Raw genomic sequence first — 10,891 nt, 5'->3', positions numbered from 1 at the left:
CCATGCGCCAAGCACCGCGGGCGAGTGGGCAAAACAACACGAGCCTCAGAAATGCAATATCCAGTTCTGCCTCCCAGCAAATACATTCAGAGGTCAGCGTGGATATGGCCGTCCTCAGCACAGGGGAGGGGACGGGGGTCTGCAGGGCACCCACTTCTGCCCCCCAGTTCCTGTCTGAGTGGTCTCCCCTGGGAAGCTGCCTCACAGTCTCCAATTTTAGGCTTTACTGTTGTTTCTGGACAAAAAAAAAAAAAAAAAAAAATTTTTTTTTTCATCCTTTTCCTTCCATGTCTGAAAAAAGGAGCAGCAACCTGCATTTAGAAAAACAGCTCAAAGTGTTATTCGGATTGGCCAGGAAGCGCTTTCAAGCGATGGAACAAACTAGGCAAACCGTAAGTCTGGAGCCACCGTGACACGACACGTAATTAAAAATATATTTATATATGTGTACATATTTATATCTCACTTCTTCACACGCCTAACAGCCAGGGAAGGCGGCCCCAGGGCAAGACCACCAAGGAGGGCGTGAGGAAGAAGGGGCGTCAGGCCTCCGGGTGCCCACAGCCCCGTCTCGGCTTCTGGGGGGCGTGAGCCCCTCCGCACAGTGTTTGGGAGCTCCCTTCGTGAGGCTGATTCTCGGGGCCCAGGGCAGGGCCGAGGAGCCCCCCGCTTCCAGGTCTCTCTCCCCGCCTGGGGCCCTGCCTGGTTTGCAGCAGATGTGCGCACGGCCCGCACCCTGGCTGGAGGGCAGCAGGGCTCACCAAGCGCAGGTGCGCTCGCTGCCTGACTTAACGAGAGCATGACCCCTGCTGCCCTCTCTGCGCACCCCAACGCCAGCCCCTCTCCCCTCAAGGCCTCTTGCTGGGCCTCTGGTGTCCCTGGGCCCCGGGTGGGGCCTACGTGAGGGCTGAGGACGAAAGGCAGAAAGCAGAAGCTTGAGCAATTAAGAGTGAAGAAAGGCGTGGGGGTGAAGTGGGCCAAGTGGGGGGCCAGGGCCAGCACGGGCTCCTTGGAAGAAGCCACAGACCTGTTTCAGGTAAACCTGCTCCCCACACCCTGTCCCCAACAGGCTCTTTTGGGGGACTGGCCCAGGCTCTGACACAGGGGCCAGACCTGGGAGAACTGGGGAAGCCGCTCCCCACCCACCTGCTCTCTTAGAATCAGTAAGGAGAGACCCTCCCCGCCCCTCCCCTCCCAGCCAGTCTGACTACACCAGGGCGGGCTCCACCGTGACCCAGGGCATGGCCAGCCTCAACAAAGGAGCAAAGAAGGAAGTGGCTGGCCTCTGGCATTTTCGGGGGCTCATCAAAGGGTGTGCTCCAGACCCTGGAGATGGAGCTGTGTAGACGCCTGTTACGATCTGAAGCCAGCCTCATAGCGCTGCCCCGCGTCCTGTTCCCCAGCCCTCACAAAAGGGGCTGCGCCCCAGGACCGGGGGCTTTCATGAAAGCCCAGCCTGGAAAGCTCCATCTGGCAGCCCCACCAGGGCACCTGACTGTCCCTGTCATGACTCAGTGGATTCGTCCCTTTCCCAACCGCTGTGGGAGGGCTGGGCTTCTGCACCCTGCCTGGGCTGAGGCTTAGGGCAGTGACACAGCATCAGCTAAACCTCGAGGTCTCGGACAGCCAGGAGGCTCCCGCCCTACCCTGCTCCCCATAAGACCTGAGAGTGGAGCGGGAAACACCACCTAGCATTTTGGTTTTGATTTGCCAGCTTTTGTGCCCTGTTCACCACAAGGCCCCAGGGGCCAGGACGGGTTTACTGCGGTCCCAGTGGTGAGGAACACAGGATTCCAGCCGGGACCCCTGCCGGGGCAGAAGTTTCCAATTACCCTAATTGGCTACTGGCAAGCTGTCTGTGGCTAGAATCCTTCCAGAGGGGGCCGGGTTTGATCTCCCACTAATCCGGGGGTCCTCGCGGTGCTGACTGTGTGATCCCATCACGGGCATTTTCACTGAGAGAGGAGACTTCAAAGCGACCGACTTTTGAAAAATAAAACACAGTAAACAAAAGAGTGCAAGTAGAACTGCAAACTCCATCTCCCCCGCTGCCCCGACCCCCTGGGCCCGAGGCTGGGGGCTGCGGGGAGGAGGCGGGAGGGTGGAGTGTGAAGGTTAGAGAAAAGCTCAGCCATGGCTGACAAAGGCCGTCCATTGCGGGGGGTGGCTGGTGGGGACCGTGCCTGCCTTTGTCCTCCCGGACATCTGCTACACGTCGCCTGCTGCCAGTTGGCGACTGCGGCTGACAGCATGAGGGAACAATGCGAGCCCCGTCTCCGACCCAGTTTTCCAGCCTTCTGAGGTCCTTTCTGACCCAAGCGGTACCCGGCCGAGAGGAGTCAGAGATGAAATCCCTCGCACAAAGCGCTGCGGGGATGGGTCCGGGGGGAGGCGGGAGTGGGGAGGGGAGGGCCGGGGCCACCAGGAAAAGAAACATGCTTCCCTTATTGGTGTGAGCTGCCGCATGCTCGGGCTGGGGGGCTCGTGCGGGGGCTCTTCTCAGGGATTCCATCCCTTCCCCGTCTGGCTCCAGACTGGCCACTGACGCTGCCTGCCTTGCTCCCATTTCTTCCTCCAGCCAGGGCCACCCCTGTCCTCCCGCCTGTCCATCTGGCCCCGTGCACCAGGGCCCCAGCTGCCCGCGGGCCGCCCGCCAGGCCCCCTGGCTGTCAGGCTGTCAGTTTCTGGATGGTTCTGTTGTAGTACTGCGTGATGGGGGGTGTCAGAGGGTTCCAGCTGTTGGCGTGGAGCTCGATGACCTCCAGGAGCAGTGACCGGGTCAGCATTGACTCCGAGGGGCACAGCATCTTGTCCCGGGCGCTGGCCAGGAGCTCTGTCATCATCTCGGGCAGCTGCTCCTCCAGCAGCCGGCCTGTGCTCTGCAGCTGCAAGTGCGGAGGTGGGGTTAGGACAGGACTCGGCCCCACAATGGCCCCCTGACCTCTTAGGTTAGGTGGGCTGGGGGCAAGCACAGGAAATAGCTGGCTTGTCTCAGGGACATGCGGGCCCAGGCCTCCGTGCCGTGGCAGGAAGGAGGACAGGGGGCTGCAGGTGGGCACAGCCAAGTGTGGGATCCCACATTAACAAGCAATCTGCCGGCAGGAATCAGAGGGACCGGAATATCACCTGCTGCCCGGGGCTGAAGGGGCCCTCACTAGGAACGTGCCTCCCTCCTACAGGCAGCCTTCCCTGATTACACTCACACCCCCCCACCAGTGCCCTGATCTGCTCCCACTGGTGATCAGGTGGCACTGTGCTCATCTCACTTGCTAGGGCGTCTCTCTGGGGATGAGCTTAGTCATTGTTACCTGCAGGTGTCCGTGTGGAACTTGAGAGCAGGGACAATGGCTCCTATTTCTCTCTCTCTCTCTCCCCTTCTCTCCTGCCCCCAATCCCACCTCACCAGGCCCCAGAACTGACCTCTGCCCACGCCTATGACATGATGGGGCAGAGAAACATGAACCGGGGAGAAGGCCAGCCAGAGGCCCTGCCCTGCAGAGACCCCGATCCTCTTGAAAAGCCCAGCTGGGCAGAAGGAGCCCCCGCCTTCCTGGATTGGCACACCCCCAGGCAGCGGCCCCCTAAGCCCTCCATACACTCGCAATCCCCACCTCTGCCCCACCCCAGCCTTGTCCTACCCATTTTTCTAGGCTCTACAGTCTTCACAAAGCCTTTCTCAAGCTCCTGAGCCCCCCCTCACCCGACCTCTGTCTTCTGACCTCTCAGGGCTGTGTGCTCTGTGCCCACACTTATTTTACACACTGCACATCCACTCTGTGTGTGTGTGAGAGAGAGATCTACTCTTACCCAGACCGGAAGCTGTCTGGGGGCTGCTGTCTCCCGCTCCCCCACCTCCCCCAGTCCCAAGCCCCCTGTACGGCGTCCAGCTGGATCCCAGCAAATGAACAGAGGGACCAGAGGGACCGTCCCACAGACCCAAGGCTGTCATTGGGCTCCCAGCGCTTCTGGCTTCCAAGCTCCCTGGGTGAGGCCTTCGTGGCTGGGCAGGAGCCACCTGAGAGGTGTGCTCGCGACAGCCATGACAGGTGAGGCCCTCGTGCAGGAAGCCCCCCTCCTGCCTGCACCCTACTATGAGCCGTTCTAGGCTGTGTGCAGAGGGCAAAGATCTGCCCCAGGGACTGGGCCAAAGGCAGCCTCTAAAAGGAAGATCCCCAAGGAAGTTTCCATGAGCAGTGGCTGCACCTTGGGGACAGGAGTGGCACCGCCTGAGGGGACTGCTGTGGGGTGGGCAGTGCCAGCACAGGAATGCCAAGCATGAGGCAACGCAAAGGGGGGACAGGGGGTTGTCTGGAGTCTCTTAGGTCATTTGTGTGGCATGCCTGATCCAGGAAGCAGGTGGCCTGAGGGGGCAGAGGGAAAGTGGGCAGTGCCAGCCCTCTGTTGGTCCCTCCAGAGAACCAGTTCTCTCTCCCTCCAGCCAGTGGTGGCTGCTCTCCCCCCCAGCATTTACTCTGGTTTAGGGTGGACAGTTCTGGATGCAGAAGTCCATGCCCGCTCCTGGAGCCATCTACCACCAGCCTTGCCTGAAAAAGCTTTCCCTTGGCCTTGCAGATGCCTCCAGCGCCCCCTGCACCCCATGACTGCCAAGGCAGGAGGGATGCACCGGGTCTGAGGTCAGGACGTCTAAGCCCCACGGCTTACCTCCATCGAGCAGCAAAGGACAGCGTCTTCCTTCACATCCTGAGATTGCAAGAGCTGTGGGAGAGGGCGGCAGAGAACACCATGAGGGTGACGGGCTAGCTGCAGGCACTCCTGCCCCCTCCAGCCCCTGCCCCTGCCCCCTTCCCTCCAGCCCCTGCCCCCTGTCCTCTTCCCTCTAGCCCCTGCCCCTGCCCCCTTCCCTCCAGCCCCTGCCCCCCTGTCCTCTTCCCTCTAGCCCCTGCCCCCTGCCCTCTTCCCTCTAGCCCCTGCCCCTGCCCTCTTCCCTCCAGCCCCTGCCCCTGCCCCCTTCCCTCCAGCCCCTGCCCCCTGTCCTCTTCCCTCTAGCCCCTGCCCCCCTGCCCCCTTCCCTCCAGCCCCTGCCCCCCTGCCCTCTTCCCTCCAGCCCCTGCCCCCCTGCCCCCTTCCCTCCAGCCCCTGCCCCCCTGCCCTCTTCCCTCCAGCCCCTGCCCCCTGCCCTCTTCCCTCCAGCCCCTGCCCCCCTGCCCTCTTCCCTCCAGCCCCTGCCCCCATGCAGCTTGTAACAAACACCTCTGAGGGTCGAGCCTGAGCGAGAAGCCCGGAAAATAAGAGAAAGAAAGCTGCACCCAGCAGCCGTGATTTCTCTGACAGGCTTTGAGAGCCGTAGGACAGTGCACTCATGCGGGGTGGAGCCCTGGGCCAGGTCGGGACGCTGCGACTAGAGGACATCGCAGAGACAGGCTGCAGTGCTGGGATTGTCCACTGTTAAGAATTGGGCAGCAAAACTCCTTAGGGAAGTGAAATCAGCCTCAAGGTGTCGGATTGATGACTCCCCTGCGTGTGAGGAGGCCCAGCCGTGGGCTCCGGCGCCCCTGGCCGTAGGAGGATGTCCAGTAATCAAAGCACTCTTCTCCACTGGCCCCGTGCTGTGGACTTTCCAAACCACGGCCGTATGGACTTGCCCAGAGGCTGGAGCTGTCGCTAACCAGGCCATGGCCCAGTGCTCGGGTTGGCCATGCCCAGATCTAGGCTGCCTGGCTCACTCTCTCAATCTCTCTCTCTCTCTTTTTTTCTGAGGCAGGGTCTTGCTCGGTTGCCCTGGCTAGGCTGCAGTGACATCATCATAATTCACTATAACCTCAAATTCCTGGGCTCAAGCCATCCTCCTGCCTCAGCCTCCCAAAGTGGCTGGGACTACAGACGCGCACCACCACACCTGGCTAAGTTTTCTATTTTTTGTAGAGCTGGGATCTTTCTGTGTTGCACAATCTGGTCTTGAACTCCTGGCCTCAAAGCAATCCTCCTGCCTCAGCCTCCCAAAGTGCTAGGATGATAGCACCTGACTCCCTTTTAAATAGAGACATAATTCCCATAACACAAAATCCACCATTTGAAAGTATATAAGTTAGTGATTTTTAGGACATTCCCAGAATTGTGCAGCCATCACCGCTATTTAATTCCTGAGCATTTTCATTGTCCCCCAAACAAATGCATCCCCATTGGCAGTCACTCCTCACTCCCTCCTCCTCGGTGCTCCTGGCAGCCCCCACTCTCCTTTCTGCCTCCCTGGATCTGCCCACGCTGGACACCTCCTATACACGGATCATACAAGATGTGGTCTTTTGGGATTGGCTTCTTTCATTTAACAGTGTTTGCAGAGTTCACTCATGTTGCAGCGTGCACCAGTCCTTCATGCCTTTTTATGGCTGAATAATATTTCATTGTATTGGGTACATCCCACTGGTTTATCCATTCACCGGTTGATGGCGTCTGTGCTGTGCCCACTTTCTGGCTATTGCGAACAATGCTGCCGTGAACATTCACGGACCAGTTTTTACGTGCAACTCTCTTGGGTAGATGCCTAGGAATAGAATGGCTGGGTCACGTGGTAGCTCTATGTTTAGCCCTTTGAGTAACTTCAGGCCTGTTTTCCATGGTGGCTGCACCATTTTACGTTCTCATCAGCCATGCATGGGGGTTCTGGTTTCTCACCAACGCCTGGCACGTCCCAGTTTTCTGATTCACTCTCTCAAGCCCCCAGCAGCACTGGGGTGCTCCCCACCACCTGCCCGAGACTCGTTCTGGGCACCCAGTTCTCCCCAAACTCCACTGGTCACTCCTCCCACTGTCCCCTCTGCCGCTTCTCCTCCCAGTCCCTAAAACAGGTGTTCCCGATATTTTGTTCCCCAAATACTTAATCCTCAGGCATCTGCTCTCTCGACGCCAGCCCATCCTGCCATGTTGACCACCCAGCTATTAGGGGACCCCACATCCAGCTTGTCTGCAGGGAGCCCCCCCAAGCTTGCTGGGCTTCTCTCTCTGGACAACACCCCGGCTTTACGGCCTGTGCCTCAAAGTGGTTCACTGTTCCCTCCAGCTCAAAACCACCATCATGTTCCTTTTCCCTCGTCACCCACAACCAAGGAGGTAGCAGGGTCTGCTAGTTTCCCTCTGAAATATCTCCAGAGCACGTTAGCCCCCCTTTCCTGGTCTCTGGCCTCACTCGAAGGTAAGGCCTGTTGCCTCCCTTGTAGGGGACCACTTGGCGTCCTGACACCTCCCAATCCCACTTCCTGCCCCAGTCCTTGCACACCTGGCCAGCGTCATCTCCCCACCACCCCACGCCACACCCCGCTCAGCACACGTTGGCCACAGAGGCGACTGTCACAAGGAAAGCCCGACAGCAACACTGAGTCACGGGGTTCCAGGTCAGGCCACAGTTCACTCCTAACCCATGACACGAGGAGCCCAGTAACACCTGATTGAATTCACGAGAAGGTGATTTGCTGTTTTATGGAGAAACATTTTGGGACATTTCATCCACAGGAATTTTTGAGCTATGTATAGTACATACTCAGTAAATATGGAGTGGAATGTGGAACGAATGAAAACGCACCACATACTACGTAAAACACAAGAACCAGCTTCCCACAATTTCCACGACCTCGAAGCCAGTGTGGACCAATCAGGCTATAGACTCAGTCTATCTGCCCTCGACCTGGCCCTGCCACCCCACGCCAGACGTCAGAGCTCCTGGGTCACACTGTAGAGATGCTGAGGAGGCCCCTGAGAAAAGCAGCACAGATCTACCAAAAAAAAAAGATGAAATACTGGGGGCTCATCCACTTCACAAATTCACAGCTATTTGCTGAGCACCTGCTCAGGCCAGCACATTCCCTGCAGGCAGCAAAGCAGATCGAGTCCTGCTCCGGGGGCTGGAGAGGCGACAATAAACCAATAAATGTTTGTATCAGATGGTGATAAGCGCTGTGCTAAGCAAAGTGACCGATATGTTAATTAGCTTGATTGAATCACTCCACTTGTATACACATATCAAAATGTCCCGTTGTACCCCATAAATGTATACAATTATGATTTATCAATCAAAAATAATGTTAATTAATGATCGTTTTTTTTTCAAAAAGTGGCCTTGAGTAAGAGTGTCAGGGGTACTGGCTTAGTGGCGAGGGAGCTCAGGGCGCCAGGCCAGTGAGGCCCGGTTAGCGTGGCCCCGGCAGAAGGCTCAGCGCGGGGAGGGGCCTGGGCCCGTGGAGGAGGCCGGTGTGGGGGTGAGGAGCACACGGAGGGTCTCAGGAAACGAGGCCAGGGAGGCAGCGGGGCCAGGGCCCCTCGGCCTTGCAGGCCAGGACAAGATTCAGAGTTTTCCTCTGAGCAACATGAGTGCCATGGCAAGGCCCTGAGCGGAGGCAGGACAGGGCCTGGTTTGTGTTTTAAGTGGACCATTTTCCCTGCTGTGGGAGGGAAGAGCAGATGCTGAGGGACCGCAGACAGCGAGAGGAGTCAAGTCTGGACATATTTGCCTCTGGAGTGGATGGGGAAGGAGAGAGAGAGAGAGAGAGGGGAGAGAGAGAGAGAGAGAAGAGGAGAGGAGAGAGAGAGGGGAGAGAGAGAGAGAGGGCAGAGAGAGGTGTATCAGAAGCCACGGGTTTCTGTGACTTCCCCTTTGCCCGGGATAAAGGCCCAGACTCCATAGCTGGTGTTTGGGCTCCAAGTGACCTTGCTATCTCAACCCCCCATACTCTCCATCCTTCAAGGCTGGGTCACTTCCCGGCTGCTCCCCGGCACCTTCCTGATCACCCCAGCCCATGCCCTCCCTGCCCCCTACCCCTGTGCACGCTGCACAAGTGAAAAGCTGAGTTCCAGTGTGACCTGTCGGCTTCCTGAAGGCAGGGGCAGCGCCACACTCATCTCTGCAGCCCTTTTTACACAGGCGCGGCCCTGGCAACAGCGGGGCTCACTAAGTGCTGGTGGATAGGATTTATGCATTGTTTTCTGCATTTGTGAACGGAAGGGCAGAGGGTGAGAAGAACGTGCAAGAGGGAAGCGTTTTGAAGGTGATCGTCCTTGTTCACTGACCGAGAGCTGGAGCCAGAGTTTGACCCAGGCATAGCATAGTCAAGGAGAGGTGAAATCACACACGACCAACACAGGGGCCGTCCACATTGCGGGCTTGAAATCCAAACTCTGCCCATCCTTATTTCTTCCCCTCTCCTGCCCTGCTGCATCTGTCCACCCCGCCCCGCCTAGGCGCCCACCCAGCAGGAGCCATGGCATTCACTTCTGGAGGCCGAGGACACGGGGCAGTCTTCACAACATGCCAAACGGGCACGCAGGCCATCGGGGCCACAGGAGCCCAGGGGGCAGGTTGGGGGACTCGACTGGCCAGAGACGCTCTAAGGGACCAGACCTCACTCCCTCACCCTGTGCAGGGCTCTGCCCAAACATCCCCTCGTCCCTGCCCGCCTGCCGGGTGACTGATCACCCCCCACGCCCCTCCTGGCTCACTTCTCTCTACAGCCCCTGACATAGTATCTGCTTGTTTGCCTACTGTCTGTCCGGTCCCCCCCACCTTGTGACCGCAGGACCTGGTGACTCCCCTTCCCGTCCCTTGGGCCGCTGCCCCTGCCCCCGCCCCCTCCCTGGCCAGGGCAGGGCTCTCAGGCAGAGCTGGGACTGGGTTCTCAACCCCAGGGCCTCTCCTCCACCTTATCTTTCTCCTGGTTGTTTGGGAAAGTCTGCCTTAAGCCAAAAATCACATCGTGTGCGATAGGCTCTCTTGCAAATGACCCGCTGGGTTTTCTCAAGGAAGTCAGGGAGGGCTGGGAGTTTCTCATCTTACTTTTCCCTCCCAGTTGCTGGACCGCAGAGAGCACAAGAAGGGACGAGGTGGCTGCAGACCATGCCCTGTCCTCCCTTGCACGCCGGCTTGGCCTCCCATTGCCCACTTTTGAGAGTGGGCTCTCAGGCCCTTAGACTGAAGGGACCACGGAGGGCGGCCCCCTCAACCTCCCTCTGACATGAGGGAGCTCTGCTGGCCAGGGGCACACGGCTGGGAAGTCACCACCTGCTGCCCTCCGTGTGTCACAAGGGGCTGGCCTGCCTCCCCCAGGAGCCCTTGACACAACTCCATGGGCTTCCTCCCTGGGACTCCAGTGCCCCTTCCGGAACCCCCCTCCCAGGCTCCCCATGCCTCTGCGTGACCAGTGGCCTCCCAGGAATCCTTACGGGACCTGCCTTTGTGGCCATGATCCCAAGGGCAGAACCTTCCACCCTTCTGTCTTGGCCCAGACTCACCTGTGCTGTGTTGCATTTCTTCAGGGCTCTGGTTTCCTAAGGGACAGCTAGTGTGTGGATACACAAACCCCTGCTGAAATGTGGAGGGGCCGACTACTCCCTCATTTAAAGATGCTCTATTTGGGATCTGAGGGAGGCCAGTGCTTTATTCAACTCAAAGACAGGTCTTAAAAACTACCAGCAACCCAGCAACCCAGACAGACACTGGTACACTCATGTTCACGGCAGCATTACTGACAACAGCCGAGAGGAGGAACAGCCCAAATGTCCCTGGCCAATGCATGGACAAACAGGTGGTATAACATAGACACACAGTGGAATGTCATTCAGCCTCAGCACAAATCCAGACACACACTGCCACACGGACCAACCCTGAAGACAGTATGCTAAGTGAAATAAGCCAGACACACAAGGACAAATCCTGCATGATTCTACTTATATGAGGTCCCCAGAGTCGTTAAATTCATAGAGACAGGAAGTAGAAGGGTGGGTGCCAGGCGCTGGGGGAGGGGAAGTGGGGAGTTAGTGTTTAATGGGGACAGAGTTGCAGCAGGGGACAATGACAAATTCTGGAGATGGATGGCGGTGATAACAGCACAACAATGTGAATGAACATAATACCATAGAAGTGCACACTTAGAAATGGTTAAAATGG

The 10,891-nt window shown here is 58.1% G+C and overlaps 1 protein-coding gene across 1 annotated transcript in view; it reads right to left on the bottom strand.

Moving 5' to 3' along the window:
* Positions 1-241: 241 nt before the first annotated feature.
* Positions 242-10,891, bottom strand: part of CTIF (cap binding complex dependent translation initiation factor) — a 260,791-nt gene continuing 250,141 nt past the window's right edge. The window contains exons 11-12 of the mRNA XM_045527488.1: positions 4,663-4,716; positions 242-2,885 (exon numbers count right to left, since the gene is read on the bottom strand). Of these exons, the coding sequence (XP_045383444.1) occupies positions 2,670-2,885; positions 4,663-4,716 (270 nt within the window). The 3' untranslated portion in view covers positions 242-2,669. The remainder of the gene's footprint in view (positions 2,886-4,662; positions 4,717-10,891) is intronic.

Source organism: Lemur catta, chromosome 16 (assembly GCF_020740605.2).
Source record: "Lemur catta isolate mLemCat1 chromosome 16, mLemCat1.pri, whole genome shotgun sequence".
Classification (NCBI taxonomy): Eukaryota; Metazoa; Chordata; class Mammalia; order Primates; family Lemuridae; genus Lemur; species Lemur catta.
The sequence above is the reverse complement of the archived record's forward strand: the minus strand, read 5'-3'. Positions and strand labels throughout refer to the sequence as shown.